Source organism: Aplidium turbinatum, chromosome 7, assembly GCF_918807975.1.
Source record: "Aplidium turbinatum chromosome 7, kaAplTurb1.1, whole genome shotgun sequence".
NCBI lineage: Eukaryota > Metazoa > Chordata > Ascidiacea > Aplousobranchia > Polyclinidae > Aplidium > Aplidium turbinatum.
Genome location: NC_137478.1, coordinates 23,656,053 through 23,676,362, shown reverse-complemented (window position 1 = coordinate 23,676,362; position 20,310 = coordinate 23,656,053). Strand labels below are relative to the sequence as shown.

At 37.1% G+C, this 20,310-nt stretch overlaps 1 protein-coding gene across 2 annotated transcripts in view; it reads right to left on the bottom strand.

Moving 5' to 3' along the window:
* Positions 1-1,191: 1,191 nt before the first annotated feature.
* The window catches only part of LOC145774192 (uncharacterized), a 33,209-nt gene continuing 14,090 nt past the window's right edge, over positions 1,192-20,310 (bottom strand). Inside the window, exons 2-9 of one of the 2 annotated variants that reach the window (XM_082585363.1) lie at positions 12,502-12,642; positions 11,512-11,635; positions 10,246-11,237; positions 7,851-7,987; positions 6,885-7,097; positions 6,443-6,645; positions 5,902-6,036; positions 1,192-3,164 (exon numbers count right to left, since the gene is read on the bottom strand). In XM_082585363.1, the coding sequence (XP_082441489.1) occupies positions 2,918-3,164; positions 5,902-6,036; positions 6,443-6,645; positions 6,885-7,097; positions 7,851-7,987; positions 10,246-11,237; positions 11,512-11,633 (2,049 nt within the window). In that variant the 5' untranslated portion in view covers positions 11,634-11,635; positions 12,502-12,642 and the 3' untranslated portion in view covers positions 1,192-2,917. The remainder of the gene's footprint in view (positions 3,165-5,901; positions 6,037-6,442; positions 6,646-6,884; positions 7,098-7,850; positions 7,988-10,245; positions 11,238-11,511; positions 11,636-12,501; positions 12,643-20,310) is intronic. The other variant, XM_082585364.1, reaches the window with a different exon arrangement.

Here is a 20,310-nt window from a genome sequence, read left to right as displayed (position 1 = left end):
TCAATCAATTATTCAATTTTAGTGAAATTGGGAACTTGGTTTGTTCTTAAGTCTGCTGGTTTAAAGTAGGGATAGCAGAAGTAGTATCCTACTTTTGCTGCAGTAGTATCACAAACATTCAGAGTATTTACTTGTTTAAATATTTTGTTATTGACAAAGAAGTAAAAACGACTCATTAGGAGACCTATTTTGCAGTTAGTAATCATCACTAATTTGTATGGACGCATACAAGATCAAACATTAATTTATTTTAGCCATATTAACAAATTGTTAAGGCGTAAAAATTTTAAATCAATGAAGAACAAACAAGAAATGAAAATCATTTTTAATTCGTAAAATAAAGTGTGTACAAACATCTTCCGGCGTGTTTTTTTTTTTGTAATGGAGGTGTGGAAATATGTTCTGTTTTTTAATGTTCTCTTGTGCATAAATAGGGCCTCAGGGGTTTGAACCTCATTAAGCTAGACACTTTTCAAAAATTTGTGTCAAGTCTAACTTCTTTCCAGTATTAGCCTATCCACGTTTTTCTTTTCGGTTTGTTTTTGAGTTTTGTGGCAGTGTTTTAGCTAAATAGCCTACGTGTACAGTAGCCTACCTCGCTACCCAATCACCAACTGTTTAAATCCTACAACATTTTCCCACCTTTTCCGTTCATTGACGTGCTAGTATACTGCAAATCGCAGACCACTATTTTTTTCGTTCCAGGAACGTTGACTACAAAAAATAAAATTTGATACAACCGTCACTCCTAGAAAAGATGGCGCTAGGGGGAAACGAGAGCTTTTCATTAGAAAGTAAATTTGTATCCTGCTCAGACTCGATCAAAAGTCGGTTTCAGAGACAAAATTTAAGAAAGCCAAAACGGCCATCAAAAATACCCGCAGTGTATAAACGTGTGAAATTCACGAATTAACCGATGGAGCAAATTAAACAATCAAGGAAGAACTCGGCCACCCCCACCAGCGGGGACAAAATCGAATTGGGTAATTAAAAAAAAAAAACGGAAGCCTAGACCAATGGCAAAAATTTAAATGTAGTTTCATAGCCACAATCATTTGGCCATTGGTCATACGGTATCAAAGTGAATTTTAAACCTGAGGAAATTTCTAAAACTTCGGTGACACGTCGATCTTTTCTCATGACTTCGATCAGTTTTTAGGTTATGTCTGAGAAAGTGCACAAGGACAAGTCCACCTTTGAAAATTTTTATTCGTGAGCAGCATCAATGCACAGACACCACGAAAACATTCTGCTCGTTTCACGTCGTTTTTACGCCACAAAGCGCAAAAAAGATGAAGAACGTCGCTTTATTATGCATTAAAGAAAAGCAAATGTGGGAACAAAAGAACCTGAAAATAACTAGCATCAAAAACAATACTATTTTACGTTTTTTGAACGTATCTAAATGTTGAACAAACATACGTCTGTCTACATCTTTCAATCACCAAAATACTTCTCCAAACAGCAAATTTCACCATTTTGACATTGATTCAACGTCTACGTAACAATGGCGGAGTTTGCTGTCTGAGTTGTGCCTTTGCAATGAAATATCACGTTGAATTCTAATGACGTAATCGCGTCAAAACAGCAATGGATTAGCTTGCTTTGGTAAGGCATGACTAAAGTTTCAAGTCTTGAAACTTTTCAGCTTAAGATTGGTATCAAACTTAGCTAGTTCAAGTTTGAAAACAATGACATCATTTGAAAAGAAAACTTCTATCGTTTTCATGAAATCAAATTAAGCAAAAGTTGTTTCTTAATCAAGCGGTTAAAAAAGCAAGTAGGGTAAGTTTCAAATTATACAAAGTTTTATAGCAAAAAAAAATATTTTAAATCCTTGACGTAGAATAAATTATTTTTTCATCAAAGACGATGCTGTTAACATTGTATTTTTGCAATAACGCAAAAGTATATTCGTTTGGTCACTGACACAATCAAAAAGAACAATTACGATTGAGCCTTTTTGTTTGTTTGATACAAGTGAAAGTTTTCTTGTTGCCATGTACTGTACAACAAAGCGAAAGAAAGATGCAGCAAAATGGGGAGAACTGTTGCTGCTGCTGCCATTTCACTTTGCACAGGATTTTAGGATCTCAACGTAGAATTATTAGGAAACGAGCAACTTTGGCTTATGAACGTTGTGTGAAGTCAGTTACGAATTGGCAAGTCGGATTTACTCCGGAAAGGAGCCAGAACACAACTCACGATAAAACAACGATTTTTTTCATCAATTTAATGTCTAGAAACTTCGCAACAATAGCTGGTTTCGTTGAATAAGTCAATGCATTAGCTTGTTCACTAATTACTATCCACGTCGAAGACGACGAATGCTTTTTGTGCAGCTCAGACTATAATACCCATTATCCATTGACAACGAGGTAATTTCTTCATCTTCATTTAAAACTTGAAACTTTGAAGTCAATTTTACTCCACAAAAGGTTAATTTAGACCAGAGCAAGTGACTACTTTCATAAAAGTTTTATTTTTAAACAAATTTTAAAATCCTACGTCTTTAGGTAGCCTACGAGAACGGAGATTTTCTGGAGGTCGCAAACTTATTCTGAAGATACAAAAGAAGATTAAGATCAACTTAACGTTAAAACAGGAGTTCCCAACCAGACAAAACTATCCACAGAACAATGGAGTAAATTGACAATGGGCAGATTCTGATTCTAGCATAACTGACGGAGTGAAATTACTTCGAAAAACTTGGCAAGGGAGAAACGAGAGTAAAGAGGTTGAAAACTCTTGTAAATAACTTTAAGAAGAATATTCATATTTTTGCTTGACAAGTTCACAAAAACAAGTCACTCCATAACACCTTTGTCCATGCAAAGCAAGGTCAGCCGTTCACCAGGCTGTAATGCGGTCTTTAAACGTAGAATCAACACAAAAAACATTGTTTTCCTGCTTAGTTTCACATTGACGGTACAGAGTTTCGTTGTCGATGTTCTGGCCAAAGAGAAGTAGGTGTCGGCAACTTGGCTCTCACCCTCCGCTGCATGACGTCATACATTTGCCGACAATAAAACATGTCCCCAGGATCGAGCGGAGATTCTCCCTGGATATCGGGCCGCTTAAACTGGCAAGGCTTGGTACGAGGCACGATGTTGCGAATGTCGTGTTCCTTCCATAACCTGTCGCGCCGCAACGAGGCCTGAGCCCTGCAAAACAATATTCCTGGTTGAAAAATTTGTCCTTTTTACATTGGTTTAACATCCCCATACGGCTTTTTTTATTGATGTCGGTCCATCTGCGCACGTTGGATAAAAGTAAAAAGGCTGATTTTGCTCACTGAGCTAATAGACTGAAGCGTGATCCGGCAAAAAATAAATCGAAATCATGACGAAATGCGATTGTTACCAAGATGATTTGAGTGCGCACTGCGCAACGCATTTGGCTTTGAATTGTGCGACTCTAGTCCAACAACTTGCAAAATAATGGCTAATAAACACCTCGTCTCTGGACAGAAAGCCAAAATCAAAATCGTAGCTGGTGAAAAAACGGTCAAAAAAGGAAGTCACTCTCTTCCTACATTTGCGTGACCCCAACCAGCAGCAAAAGGTACCTTACGTAACAAAAAACACAACCCTTCATTTACCTAAAGCTCAATTTAACAAGCTAAAATATTAGCCTATGTTCGGCCTTTCAGTGTTCCATTGACCAATCCAGTGGTGATTAAAAACAGAAAATTGATGAATTTTGTTGACAGGTTAATTTACATTAAACTATGATTCAGTTTCTGTCATGTGATGGTGTCGTCTGCAAAAGCGACAGTGAAATTCGACAAACTATTACTGCAGTGGATGATGCAGTATTTCTCAAGCACACTAGTTTTCGCAATTTTTACGTCAAATTGCTTTGACCTCACCAGTCAGCGGTGGTTTTTCAGCTACAAAATTAATCCTTTTTACACTGATTGAATGTTCTCAGACGTTGACACAATGTAAAAAAATTGATGTATTGAGTGGGATAGCAGTCGCAAAAAAACTGTTGCAATGTCTAGGAAAAACAACAAACAAAGAAAAGAAAAACAAACGCTTTGGACCCATGCTTTAGACCAGTGGTTCTTAACCTATGGGTAATTACCCACATGTGGGTAATTTGAAGATAGCAGGTGGGTAATCAGCTGAACCAGAATATATAGAATTATAGATGTAACAAACAATGTCACAGCTGTAAGTGGTAAAGTTGCTTTATTACTTACACTTTTTTTGATGTTTTGAGTCCCTTCAAAACAACCAAACAAGCACAGTGATATTTTATCATTTTTAAAATTGTTTCGTCATAGGAATTTATTTTCTCATCATTTTTGTCGCCAGTTTTATGTATTTTATTTTTGTGACATAATGATAAGATTTTTCTTGTCTAATCAGTTCATTTACAGTTGTTTTATGAGCAAGCTTGATGGCTGCGTTGCTGTTTGAAGTAGTATAGCCAAGTGTAGGCTACATTTAGAGTTAGTGTTGAGACGAGCGAGCTATAGGCCTATTCTTTTGAAGATGAAAGCTTGGGAAAATTCTGGGGAAAGCATATCCAAAAGTTGCGCAAAAATCACTAACATTATTGACTATGTAACCTATATATATTCTACTTATCTCTGCGAATCAGCAATTTCAAGTGTTGTTGCTTTGAAATCAAAATCCCGAAACAAGCTGTTAGATCTGGAGTCAGATTTGAGTTGTGCAGTATCCAAAATCGCACCCAATATTGCATCGATTGTACACAAAAAACAAGAACAAATGTCTCACTGACACTATTGATGTTGTTCTTTGCATTAAATGTTATTTTTGTTGAATAACGCTGTTCTATATCTTTAATACGGCAAAATAGATAAAATTAGATTTTGGGTAATGGGACTTTGATCTGGACAGAAATGGGTAATAAGGGAAAAAAGGTTAAGAACCCCTGCTTTAGACCCAACAAAAACACGTTTATGTTAAAATGCGGATATGAGCTGTGCATGATTTTGATCAAATAAACGACGTTTTTCGGTTGTGAAATGGATAAAAAGATTAACAAGGCAAGGAGGTATGATTGCAAAGAGACTTATTTGCTGGCAGGAATGCTTCTACCCAATAGAAACAATAAACATTTATATTTGAAATCAATGGCAAACCAATTTCTCTTTCTGTCGCAAAAGGACAGGTGAAACAAAACTTTCTTCCACATTTACAAAAGATCATTTACAAAAAAGCGGACAAAAAAAAAAACAGAAAAAGATTTAAAAAAAACACTTCGAGTAAAATCAGTCAAGACATTGTGAAAGCCAACTTTGACTAAAATGTCGATATTTGAATTAAATGGAAGAACGTACGAAAGGTTACACAAATGAAGGGTTTCGACTAAAAGCTGCGACAAGGACGGTCGCTTTTTGACCAGCAGTTTATGCAAAATCCCAAAACGAAAAAAATTAAAAGTTATCCAGAAAGAACATTTTTCTATGCAATAATACCACTTTGAAATAACGAGAAGAAAACCAAACCAAACCGAAAATGGTCCCTTTTCCCATCATTTCTACGTCACCAGGCATTGAAGCGGTGTAAACAGGGTACATAGGAATAACTGTTCTTCTGTGCTGTCAACCAACCCTAGCAGATGTTCAAGCAGCGTTATCGCTTTTAAGTGACGTCATTTGTAATACCAGTTCGCACCACACAAATGACGTGACAGAGTGCAGTAGACTTTATTTTATTGTCTGAGTTGTCTGATCTGAAAGGTTTTCTTTTTAACGTGCTATGTTCATCTCCGATCTTTGTAAACGTGGTGTGATTAATTTGTTTAGTTTTTTGTTTTTAGAGAAAATAAAATGATCCATACAAAATAGATGTGTAATTTTCCATTTGGGGATAGGGAGAAAAATGGATCTCATGTAATAGATCCGGTGCGACTTTTACCAACCTGCAAAATTGTGTGTAAGTCAGGACCCTGCATCGCTCCTCGACGCACGCCACACTTATTTCATCCTGGTGTCGGGAAAGGAATAATTCATCTTCGCACACACTCGCAAGTTTGGGGTCTTCAGTATGTTCGGGTCTGCAAAAAGAAAAGAATTCAGATGTTTCATTTCCGTAATTTATAAAAAAAAAAGGCCAGAATTATATGAATTGAACGTTGAGACACGTATCGTGTAAACAAACGTTTTTGTTTATCATTAAACTGTCAGAGGATAACCCTACAGTCGGGAGAACCTGGGAGATGTCGAGATTATATATGGGGGTATGTTTTACGAGCGCTATTAGAACAGACGATCAGACAGATCATTACCGATAACTGATTACGTTTCAAGTAAGACTTCTTTTCGTTTATGGATGCTACGATATTTTGTATCTAAAAAGTGGTTGTAATAATTTACATACATGTGTTGTAACATCAAACCATACATCAAACCAATCAGAAACCAATTAGAAACCAGTTAGAAAAGCTGGTATCATCTACCAACCTGTAAAACCAGACCAGGCTGAGCATCATTTCTTTGGTGTCAGGCTTCTCCCAAAGAGCAGACACCTTTGCGATGTAAGGGAGCTCATCCGAGCCACCAGCTAGGAGGAAGACACAATCTCTGACTAAGACCATGGAGGTGCCGTCCTTGTCCAACCGAGTCATCCCGGGATAACAGCATCTTTGGACATACTTTCCATTTGTCTAAAGAGATTTAAACTGTATTGTTTTAAACCAAAATAAATAAAGACTAAGTAAACAACCGATGGAAATTTTTTTTAAGTTAATAAAAATATTCTTTTACAAACTTCACTTCTAAATTTGCATCATAGAACAAATCGAAGACATACCTACGCAGTTTAGAAATCTTGGTACATTAATATGGTACTGCACAATTGTACAACCTAACTTAAGCATTACGTTTAAAAAAAAAACCAACTTACAACAGAAAAAACGAATGAAGAATAAGGTTTGCCGGTCCATTTCCATCCATTATTAGACTCTTCGGGAGTTTGCGGCTTCAACTCTGGAACTACAAGAGGTCGATCCTCATCCAGATCTTTTAGAACCGACTTCACTTTTTTCGCTTCCAGTTTCGCTTTGGCTCTTGCTTTTGCTTTTTGAGCTCGTTTAATCTCGGCAAGTAAACGTCTTTGCTGAAGAAAACAAGTTTTATGATGTTGTGACAGCAGTATGGCGTCGTGAAATTAAGTGGTGTTTGTTGAAACCGAAATGCAGTTAAAACGTTTTACGCCTGTAAACAGTAACGTATCTTGAGGTTCAAGTCTTCACTTTGAAATGTTAAAGTTAAAAACAACGCCCTTATGTTTGTAATCAATAACATTTTTTGTGCTCAACATGATGAACATCACTAGAAATCACTTAATCGTTTCGAATTCCTAGTAACATTACACAAAACACACGTTAAAGCATTGGTGTTTTTTTCACAAGTGTAGTGCAGATACAAACGATATGTTTTAGCCTGGTGCTGTGGGTTCGCTGTAGTGGTAGCGGTTTGTCGCTAGCTTTCGGAACAGCATCAGGCTAAAACAGGTCCATGTATCAACACTTGTAAAATAAACAACAATCCTGCTGCTAGAAGCGAAACTCAATCTTATCATATTGGTGTTTCGTTTAACGTGTTTTCTTTTCTTTTTTTTGTCACATGCAGGCTTGTGCCTCAGTGGCTAGCTGTTAAGTAAAACTTTATGATGGAAACAGGAAAGCAAGGTAGCCACTTTTTATATCCGCTTTCATACATCGCTATGAGTATATCACTAAATCATAACTGCTTGCTCTCAATAAGCGATAACATAAGGTCCTTTCGACCTGCCACACGGCCAACATCGTTTAATTTTCGACTAGAACATGAACAATGTTCATCAAAAATAAACCCAAGTTCTCCTCACCACTTCCACCGACTCCTCATACTCCAGAGTTCCGGGAGGAGGAGCAGCTTTGTGTCGGAGGTTGATGCGTTGTCGCTTGCAACTGTGCCGCGGCTCCAGGTGGACATCATCTACATCTGGTGATGAGCAAACGTAATCTGCATCATTGGAATACATAGACCGATCAATGACTTTTATTAACTGTTCTTTTTTCTCCATCCAGAATTTAACCAAGAATATTTCAAATTACTGGCCAATGATGTTTAGAATTATCTTCAGCCGAGATACACATCGGTCACAGTGGATGGTTACTCTTTTGGACAACTAATGAGACACATAAATACAATCAATAGTCCCAGGGCGTATATCAAGCGAATTACAAAGCATGATACAAAAGAGTATTGCTATGACCATTGACCATTTGCATAGAAAGAATGGTGTTCTCCAGCCAGCAAGGTTGTCCTTTTTCACATTGATTCAACGTCAGCAGACGTGAAACAAGACTGGTTCACTGGCTGGGTGCATCACGCACAAAAGAATGATAAAAGTTGTGCTTTTACAACGTTTCAACGTCTGAAAAAATTGCCAGATTTTCAAGCTTCCCAAACACAATTTCCAACAACAACTTGCAGTGAACTGAACAATGCTCCATCTATAATATAGTTTGGAATAGAATGTCATTTTAAAATCAGTTTCTTGTAAAATTACCCATTAGTCTTCTTGATATTAAACTTCAAAACAAGTTCAGAAATACTACAAAAGGGTGTCTAAAATAAATTTTATTAAAAAAACGATAACATGAAAGAACGTTGCACAAATTTGGTTTCGTTAATTCGATACCAAATCTTGCGAAATCTTTTTATTTTGAACAGCCTCAATAAAGAATGAACAAAGTTTTTCACTGGAACGTGCGTTGTCCCATCATTTTTTGAAGACACGGTTAACTTTCGTAAAAAACTGAACGAATGTGCTCACTAAACATAACGCTATCCGTTGGCAAACAAATACAAAGATAAAACGAAACAAGGTCATGAGGAAACAAGAGCAAACATTTCGGACTACTACTGGGTTTCTGCTATGTCATTTATAGCAGTGGTCTCCAACCTTTTTAAGAAGCGACCTCAATTTAAATGAAAATGATTTTCAACATTTACATGCCACCCCATTTTGTTTTTCCCAAAATTGTAAGATAAATTTGACTTTGCACTGTCTGTAACTGTAACGACACTCTGGACTGAAAAGGTGCTTTTCAGTCCAGAGTGTCGTTACAGTTACAGACAGTGCAAAGTCAAATTTATCTTACAATTTTTCATTTATGTAAGTTATATTGCAGATTGAATCCCTGATGAGGACACACGTACGTGTCGAAAACGTTTGAGTCATTATGTTATATATTTTGTTTTGTGTTTAATACATTATGTTAAACCAGCTAAAGTTTAAGATAGATTACACGCTTTGGTTTGTCATTAAATTCAATGAAACCAAGTTTTAAAAAGCCTCGTCATATGATCTTTTTCTGATATTTTTGCTACCATTTTTGTATAATATTTAGCTACATTTACTAGCTACAAATTAGTATCATTACTAGCTGCAAAGCAAACCGTAAACGGCCGATGAAATGTCTGCACACTACACCTACATAAATAACTATTCGCTCGTTCTGGAGTCACCTTGAATAATAAAAAGTTAGTCTAAACTAGCATCGCGAATGCCTTTGCACTGTCCTACTGGTCGCAACTATTCCGTTTTTGATTATTGCACTACAATGGTTTATTTGTGACACGAGGTACCAAGCTGTACTCCAAAACACAGGCATAGGTTGCGAACTAGAAAAAAGTATCGGTCTTTTTTCGGTAATGAATTGAAACGGTAACAAATTGAATATGGTGAGTTGTGGCGACCCCAGGAAAAGTTAAGGGGACCCCACTTGGGGTCGCGACCCACAGGTTGGAGACCACTGAATTATAGGAACCGTTGTTAGGGGAATTATACTGGTAAAAAGGCAGGAAAATTAGTAAGTACTGTGGTTGTATGGGTGAGTATATTTGCATAACTTTTGGCCTCTCTCTCTCATACAAAAAAAATATCTCAAAGTAATTGTTCTTCACAGATAAACCTTAGATGAGTCCAATCGTAATTCACTGTCACAAGTTTCTACACTGAAAGATTTGTCAAACTGTTCGTTTTCTATATTTGCCATTGCGCCCGTGGTCAGGGACTTGTATGCAAATTATAAATTCTTGTGCGCTTCAGCTTTCTTGTAAACTTATTTAAGGTCGACTATAAATGACTATTTAACAGCAAATTTGTTGTTTTTTACATCAAATGAATAAACACATCGCTGTATTGACAATACAAAGCAAAATTAAAATAAATCAAAGAAGAAACATGCGTAGACAAGAAATCATCAACTTACCGGGAGAAGGAGACTTGGATTGTTTCTTGCCGACTCCTAGACTTAATGATTGTTTTGATGATGGAGCTGGAGCTATCCGAATCTTCTTTCCGATACTTTTGAACTTGACAGTGATCAGTTTAGACGACTGCGGCTGTTTGCTTGATGTTGGAAGGCTTGAGAACTTCTTATTATCCGCACATGATACCTTTGGATTTTCTTTTTTGATCAAACGCGGGAGGTTATGATTCTGAGCAATCACAGGCTGAATGGGTGCTACAGTCTTTGGTTTCGAACTAGGCACGGTCGTTTCGCCCATTTTCAAATTCAAAGGTTCAATCTGTTGGGTGACCGGCCCTGTTCGAATTGTTTGGGTTTTGTTTAAGTTCCTGTAAGACTGAACTTGTTGCCGAGCCAAATTGGCCAGCACTGTAGCTCCAGTGCTGCCGCTGAACCTAGCTGCAGCATTAAGAGAGGCTGGTGCTTTGACAGCTGTATTCCACTGTTTACGAGCTTGATTAGAGTTCTCAATAGTTTTGTTGAAACCAAAACATTTGAAAAGATCTTGCGACGCTTGAAGAGTAACCAAAGATAAACCACCTACGTTTGGGGTGTCTCCCTGACCGACACCCTGATTAGCTTGCAAAGATACAGGTAACAATAAAATAGGGTTGCCATGTGGAACAGTCGTGGCTGGCCGCTCCACAGTAACTGTAGCTGGCTTCGGCAAGATGGGCTGAGTATTGACCAATGGAGCAACAGAAGCGGTTAACTTTTCGCCTGGTTTTGGTCGTCTGATTTGAAGGGGCTTAGTGATAGGAAAGACATGGCCGCTACAGCCCGGTGAAAGTTTCTTTTTCTTGCTGTCGACTGGTTCTGACATAGACGCGTCCGGCTGATCTTTTATAGTTGGTGGTTTGGCGGCGACACTTCGCTTGCGACCCCGCTTTGGTTTTTGGAATTTCTTGGTTGTTTCTTGTATTTCTTTTGAAGCAGATAGTTTGTTCTCAGATCTGTGACCAGTTAAAAACATGATTGAAACTTGCCAGACTGTGCGAGTCATATTTAGAAACTTTACACATTCAACAATTCAGCAAGTGAAATTTTGCATGCTTAAGATTCATTGTAACAGTTTGTCCTCCTTTGATGAATAACAAACAACATTATTTATTATTGAAGAGAACTCACTGGCCACAGCATGAAAATTACAGTTTAATAACAAAAAGGCAATGAAGGTCCAATGCCTTATAGACTCACAAACAAACAAGAAGCTGAAATCGAGCTTACAAGGTTGGTGTTTTCGTATGAACAGGCTTGGCATCGTCTTCAATTTGTATGTTCCAAAGAACTTCAGCAGTCAGACTTGCCGCCCTGCGACTGCGGCGAACCGGACCACCTTTTTCCACCATTTCTTGAACGACAAACGCAGATGTCAATTGAAGAGCAATCTGACGATTAGTTCATACCATAGCAACATAAAATACTCAACACGTTTCAAAATGGTCTGAAATGTTGTACAGTAGAAGAAAAAGCACAGTGGTTTAGTCCAATAACAGCAAAAAGTCTTAAGAAAACATCGCAGAAACGAAGTTAAAACAATTTAATGGTTATCCAGCACGTAAACATGCAAGCCCTTCTTCTGGCTGGGCTGTCACATGTGGTAGCCTACATAGTTTTAATTTTGGCATTTGAACCCTGCTAACGCAACGCCAGAATAACACTTTCTCATGTAGCTAATAAAACCAGTCCGTTTTAAATCGATTCTGCGCATGCAGATGTTGTAGACGTTGAGTCAATGTAAAAAGAACCGATTTAATCAGCTTGGTGCACTGTGCTACGCTGACAATCAGTACAAATATCTTGTCGCGTAGGTCACTTGCAGTACACTGAGAAGAAATTCCAGCTTATTGCTGATATTCTGCTATGCCCATGACTGTAAAACCTTCCACGAAATGTTGATGATTGTCGTCCGTTTATAAACAGACGTGGGAAACGACACTGTTATAATTTAACATTTAAAACCCTGATGTTGTATACAGCAGTCTAACGTTCATCTTCACGAAGTGCTAACTGAGTGGCAAGCAGTAGGCGTACGAGAAGCAACACTGAATGCTAAAACGGAAAGCAGTAGGTCACGCATGTTATAAAAATATGCGGTTGTGCAAAGTATGCATTTCTTCGAACATTACCCGAGTTATTTTCGCTGGGCTAACTAAAATAAACTTCTCCTACATTCAGCCGTTTGCTCACGGAAAACGACACTTCTCAAGTACATACCTGCAGTTATGTGGAATTGCAAAAGATTGTTGTACCAGGTGGAAATTTTTGCTTCCCCCGAATGGATGTTATTTCAAACGTGCCAGCAGCAACAAATTAGCTCAAACTGAACACATAGCCTACAGTGAATAACTGAATATCCTGAAAAAAAAATGATGACAGATTAGCAATATGCATAAGACGTTAAGAACACTGAACTTTTTCCAGGCTTATTATCACAAAACTTATCGATTAACTTCACGGACAGTAAATTCTTTGTAACGTCTTTGTAAACGTACAATTTGGGTAGAGAGGTAACTCTTTTAAACCATATATGTCTGTTTATCTTTGTAAACGTTATTAAAATCTTAATTCGATGTCAAAATAAAATGGGGAGTCATCGTTGCAACATTATGCTGCCATCTCAGCAAGTTTTTTTCTACTGTCGCTTCAATGTTTATCAGTGGGGGGCAACCAAAATTCAGCCTTGTTTAAAGTATGATATATGATATATATGTCAAAAAATAAGGCTGATGCGATAAAAAGTCTCAAAGTCAGTAAGTCAAGAGGTGTAGCATATTTTTCCTTTCTTGGATATTGCATCAAACTTAAACACACAACAAACGTTGTTGTGCTGTTGCAATTCGCGGTACGATTCTGAATTCTTGACATAACAATCTCCTGACTATAAGCGGACGATTAAACGCGTGACTTGGTAGTGAAGAAAGGCTGGCAATATGGCCTCTCAGTGGAGTGGAGCCCGAAAACCATTCCCCACAGCGTTGAGTCTGATAGCCTCACGATGTTCTCAAATTTGTCTTTAAACTACAGTATGCTAAACTTCGTAGCATAGCACTGTAAATATGCTGGTTAGAATCGTCAAAGTATGGATTGTAGCAGTTAGGGTTTTTGTTGAATCTTTGATGTAATGCTTCTTTTAGCATTGTGCCATTGAGTCTTCACTACAATTTACAAACAAGAATAGAACATTTTTCGCTGCAATACCCCGCACTTCCTTAGTTTTTCAGCAGCGTTAATACAGTGCGACAGATTTGGCAGCATGCTCGTCTTTGCTATGTATTTTGCTATTAAACAGGAAATTAGTACCAAAGTGCCTTTTAAAGCTGAGCTGTTAGGCCACAGAAATAAATATAGAAGTGTAAAATGCTGATGATTAGTGCAATACATATATACACACAACGGCACTAATTTAGCTCGCTCAATGAAACAAATATGTTCAAACATGCATATTATTTCCCCTTTCTAAGACCAATGAATAAAAAGTAGGCTACGTTACATGAATCGAGGCGTGTGATAGTTGCCAGATCCTACAATACAATTTCATTCAATCTATCCTTTCACAACAAAGCAGCTTTCGAAGTAAATACCACTGTACAACAGGCAGTTAGTGATCTATAGCTGCGTACAGAGGTACGAGTGAAAGGCTACAGTTTACAGACGAAGGGCTACAGTTTACAGACCAAGATTACAGTAAATCACTCAGACAAGAGGAACCATTACATGTACTCTATTTTCATACGACCTTTAAGCTGACTGCTAATTAAGAATCAATTATATCAATACTTTTTCAACAACCAGCTCAAAATAAAAACCAAAACTTAGTTCAATATCATCGCTGTATGAAATGAACAAGTTTCTAACGTTGTTTACAAAAATTAAGCTGACAGGGAATGAAAAGATTAAATTCTTACTAAATGCTTTTTGAATCGCACTGCAAGTTGTAGTCACATTTCCAACAATTTACGTGGCTTGATATACAAAAAAAGGTTAAAATCTGGCATCTTAAAACAGCAAGCTGCATCTAACTGTGCCTTGAGAGCCTCCCAAATGCAACTGAGTCATACAAAGCTTGGTGACTGAAACGGGAAATTGTTGACGTTCGTTAATTTCCGGGCGAGTATTTCTGTTTGAAGAGCACGTGCAGTCGAGAAATTAAATTCTTTGGAATACATATTAACTTTGAAAAAGCTTTTTTTTTCTTCCTTGAAACCGTTCACCAATCGAAATGGCAGAACATGAAATAAAAGTGCACAATCTGCTTCTTTTCGTAGAATTAGAAGGTTGTGTCTGCACGCTACGCGCTGTAGTGAACTACTCTGTGTACAATGAACGACAGTTTCATAAAATGCAGTCTGCAAACTGGCCCTTGGTGATACTCCTACTGTGTGAGACTTGCATGCAATAAAAGCAAAGCATCGTACCATTTTCAAAAGAAGAACTGAAAGCAAAAGGGCAATTTAAACTAAACCACAACAGTTTCGTATATACAAAACACTAAACTTATTGCTATGAGCGATAGGCTACTGTGATCTAGCGTTTTCATTTTAGAAAATGTGAAATTGTTCATTTTCAAAAAAAAGCTACTCGCACAACTAACGTAGGCTAAACAACAATACATTTACAAGTAAATTAGCTAGTTCAGAAAACAGTGTAGCATTCTCAAAGTATACTATATAATCATAATGGTAAAAAACATGGATTTTGAAAAGGTATTGCACGTAAATTCTGCACTGCAAAAGTAAGACAGTAACAGTTCTACATATCAAGACTTTGTGGTACAATGACAACTTGCCAAATTTTCAAGTTAACTGTGACGTAAAACATTTCCGTATCACGATCACTACTTTTTGGCAATAACCTAAATATAGTGATGCTTCTAAAAGCCCTTCAAAAATAAACAAATTTATCTATGGTTCAAGAAAATCACCTCTTTACCAAAATTGCTTCACAAAACAACCAGGCGATGTGAACAAACTAAAAAATGAAAGTTCTGCAGATACATGAGATCAAAAAAGAAACTACCGGTAATTTTTTGTCGTATCATCTTACTTTTCGTAATTAAAACGTGGCAACAACGAAACAGTACCAGCTACAGCATGCAATAATTACACTGGTCAACACAACTTTTCTTGTATGGAGTTTTTCAATGGATTTAGGGTAATTTTGGGGTGCTGAATCTGAATCTGACCTCAGATTTATCCTATCACGTCAGGTTTGTGAGATATGATAACAGCAAATTGTTACTTTTGTCAAAAGTGGAAGATTTGACGTTGCGTTTATTGCACATACACATTGTGCTATATCCAGAAATCCAGGCCATGTAGTACATAAGTAGCTGAAATACACCCACCAACTATAATTTTGATATCAATTTGTTTTCAAAGCAACTTATTAACCATGCAGCAGTAACAAGCTAAAAGGGAGGCTAAAAGTATAACTGACACCCACCCCCGTCAATGTTTTGCATGAAACCACAAAGATTTAAGCAGGCCTATGGCAATGCTTGTTTAGTAACCTTATTTAAGCTGTTTTGGCCTTTCTAACACTAACCTTTCGTTATACCACTGCATATGTTGGTGGTAAACGCAAAGCCTAATCTTCCACTTTTGACAAAAGTAGCAATTTTCTGTTATCATATCTCACAAACCTGACGTGATAGGATAAATCTGAGGTCAGATTCGGATTCAGCACCCCAAAGTTACCCTAAATCAGTTCTAAAAGCCCATGCAAGTAAAAAAAATTTTTTTTTTGTTGACCAGTGTTATTAACATATTATATTAACACACTATATTTGATAGTAACACTAACAAATTAAAAAACATGTCATGTTTAAAACGTGCTTTAACGGGTATTCAGAAATCTTGAAAGTTGCATGCATGTAGCAAATGTAGCTACTGGCACTGCCATAATATCGAAAAACTAACAAAAAGACAAATGCTCTGAGCAGAATGAAGTGACAACCACACGTGTTTAACGAGTGCTTCAACCTACCAATTTCACCGCTGAGCCTTCATTTGAATGTTCGAAAAAAACGTTATCCATAAATTTCACACGTACTGGAGAAGCCAAGTGCGTTTGGAAAGAACTCCACTCATGACTCCACTTAATCAATACAAAAATGTGAAACATAGAAATGACGACCAGTGACGTTTTACCGTTTTGTTGGTAATTTTAGCCTGATGTAAGTCGCTGCTGGAGTATCCATACAGTTTCCCCATTAGAAAATTTAGGTTCTTAACATCATTTGTTAAGACGTGTTTTCATACTTGTTTCTCAGTAAACCGACTTTCCAAAATGGAAAGGATACGTTAGGAAGTAATCGACAGTCTTCAAGTATCAATCGATACTTCAGCGGATTTTTGGCTACGGTCGATTTCCGCTGCGTGTTTAGCAAGATGGAAAGTTCACAAATCGATCAGTGTGATTGTGTTAGCAGTAGCACCTTAACCTACAAAAACTAACAATCTAAATAGTCTTGAGGCAATCAACAAAATGCAGTATGAAGTAACCTTAATATCGAAAGAGAAAACTTTTGCCTGTGTAAACATCAACTTTTATAATTTATCAATACCACTAACTGAGTCAGCGCTAATTTATTTATTGCAAATAGCTGTTGTCTAAAAGTAATTGGCAAATACATTGCAACGAGTGACATTAAACTCGTTGTGTAAAAACAAACACAGTAACCCATCAAATAGCCTGAATAAGAGATTACCAAAACTACTACTACACTAAGCCTTGCTGCCAAGACCAAGCGGACCCAGACATTAGCCTGTGCTACCGCAGACAGCCAAATTCGCCATTTTTACATTGATTCAACGTCTGTATGACGGATATTACTGGGACGCTTATCAAAAAAAGTTACAAACCAATTTTCAAACAAGTAACTGGATAAAAGCTTAGGTATCTTGTGCAGCCAGTAGGCGCTCGGCTGGCAGTTCCATTTCCCGTAAAGCAGCATCAGTTATTTTTACAGCGGTATTTAGCCAGAAACTACTTGCAAGTTAGCCCAGTAACCGAAGCTAACAGACTAATATTAGTTTGTGCCTTTAATCGGCTAATTTGATGTTATGCTGGCAAACAACACAACCACATAACAATCAACAACTGAGAACAAACTATGATATGTTTAGCAACGTGCATAACTTGCAATCCGCTGTTTCAACCACTGTCTCGTTTTCAAACGATTGTGCAAAGTGTACCCTATTCTGCAAAAAATACCAGTACGTTGATGCGACACTGGGGATATTCTTTGGGAAACACAAGTTGTAAATATGGACAGAGGCAAACGATGCAACATCTCCTCGAATGCCCTGTCCTAAAAGCAAGATGCTCTGCACACGATTTAGCCGAGTTCAACAAAAGAGCAAGAGCTTGCGTGGTGCTTTGGGCTACGGCCGTGTGACACACGATGAAGAAGAAGTTTTCAAGGCTAAGTAATGACAGATGAAATACAAAATTTTCTACGAAATTTTATACAATAATTCAGTAAATGAGTAAAACTGTCCTAATTTTCAGACAAAAACTCACGTTTACCAAGAATGAACATCTTAAAATATAAAACTACTCGAATGGTACGGAAGCACTCTCACACCATTTTTTTTTTTTTTAAACAGCGCTTATACCATCAAAACTAGCCAAAGTGGTCTTTATGAAAGCCGAGACTAGATAGCCATGAATAACAAGTAGAAACCGAAAAATAGTGGCCTGAGCCCAAAGATTACATAAACGTTTTCTCTACCAATTGGTTTTGCTTCAATACATTCCTCAAGCACACATAAATTTATCATCACTTAACGTCGGAATAACGTCGATTCATCGCGTGTATAACGTCAAAGGGGCGAAGTGCACTTAACTATTTGATTTGACAATCATAAACCCGCACAACATACCCTGCTAAACCTGCTGCAAGCATGAAGGCGTCAAGTCAAGTCAAGTCAATTTGTAGCTACGGCTATTTTTATGGTTTATGGACATAATAAGATGATTGAAGGGTTTATTCAGAAAGTTAGCAATAATACAAATGAAACATGCAATTGAACAATAAAATGTGTGATAAATTTTAAGCAATGTTGATGGCAAACTAGAACTGAACACTGCTCTTGCACTGCTCATTTAACGACGTATGGAAAATACAATCAACAATAACTTCTTACTTCGCCAACGTTTCGTAGTGCATCAACATGCCTCTCCTACAACATACGCATTTAATCAATCTTTTTTTTTCTCTGACTACGGTAACTAACTTTTGTATATGCAATAGTAATGTGGACTGTAAAAAGTTGAACAACACAGCCTTTTCCTACAGTAAGCTACATGTATTTTACAGCTCCAAGGTGCATGAACAAAGGATGACTAACCGGGTGTACAGATGTACATAAATAAGACGATATCATAATCTCTTGAAACAAATCTTGGCTTAGAATTGCATTCATAAATCGAATTATTGCCAGCAACAGCAACACAAACAGTAGGCTATAGATAAATAGAACTATTGCAACAGAAAGCAATAACAGCTAGCCTGCCAACGGCAAAAAAGTGGAATTTATGCAAAATAACGTACTTATTAAATTAACGTTAAGTTTTTACACGTCAAACGATTTCGTGTTGAACTGATATTTTTCCTTTCTGACAGCTCAACCTTTTAACGTTTTTTCTACACTTGATGACGTTAAAACAATGAAAACAGAGAAAGCAGCTGATCTGAAATCAAATTCTGCTTCACAAGAAAACCCATCAAAACTGTAAACTGGAATCAATTTCACAAAATTCTCAACAAAACTGTTGGCATGAGTGAAACAAGAAAATGATTTCAAAAAAAGGCGAGGCATTGGGTTTCTTTTCTCAATTTCAAATCACGTGACAAGTGATGAAACTAAAGAGAATTGAATGAAGCCATCACGCAAAGGTCATTTCATCTTCAAGCGAGTTTTGAAACTCTTGTTTCATATCAACAAATTTAATCCTTAAATGAAAGATATAAGTATGACCCAGACAGCAAATAAACCGTTTTTTACATTGAATCACTGTATAAAAAACGGTTGATTTGCTGTTTGGGGAGAGGCACAGCAAGACCACAAGTTTTGTACTGATGAAAAGGTTCGAATATTCAAGGGTTAACTGATTTCAAAACTTCGGAAATTATTGGGTGACTTCGGAAGTAATTTAATTGCAAGCCAACTGGGTTGCCTATCAAACGAATATGCAAAGAAGAAGAGAACCACGTGTTGTATTTGCTGATGTTACTATTTACAATTGCATTAAATAAATACAATTGTAATAAAAATAAGCCCATGGATCCGTTGTGACAAAAAATAGAATTCTTCGTTAATTTATTCAAGTTTCTAAAACAGCACCGAACTCTCTGCTTCAACGTTACCAAATCACGCCATAATGTCATGGCTTTATTTATTGTCGGTCTACATCTACAATAACATAGCTACTAGATATTAGCTAAAAGACGTTAAGGTCTTTTAGTGACAGTGCTAATTTTTAATTTTATATCAAGTTGACAATGTCATCACATCATTACTCGACTTATTTTTACTTATTACTCGACTTATTCATTTTTGAAGGAAGAACACAATAGGTAGCGTTTTTTAAAGTCTTAAAAATGTTCGGGTTTGACTCGACCTAGAATCGATCTCAAATATACCAGCCCTGGAGCCAAAGACGAAACCACTCGACCACTGAGCTGGTTACCAACCACGTGCCATACCTTTGTTGCTAGGGCTCCGGCAGTATGAAGCCACGTCACGTGACGACAGCCTCTGAAACTTATGACTAAAAAGGAATTGACCTTTCGAGACTAACATGGTGGTTTGCAGTTTCTTCATCCTTCGCCTTTGAAATTATTCAAAACAAATAAATTTATTTTCGATTTAAAATTTCGTGTTGGACTATCAGCCAAATTGGTTTTAAATTTCTAACTTTTACGTTTGACTGTTCCTTACAAGTAGGCTACACTACTGAGAACACAAATACTGATTTACTTACATAGTTGTTGCTGCACACTGAAATGCGTTGCAA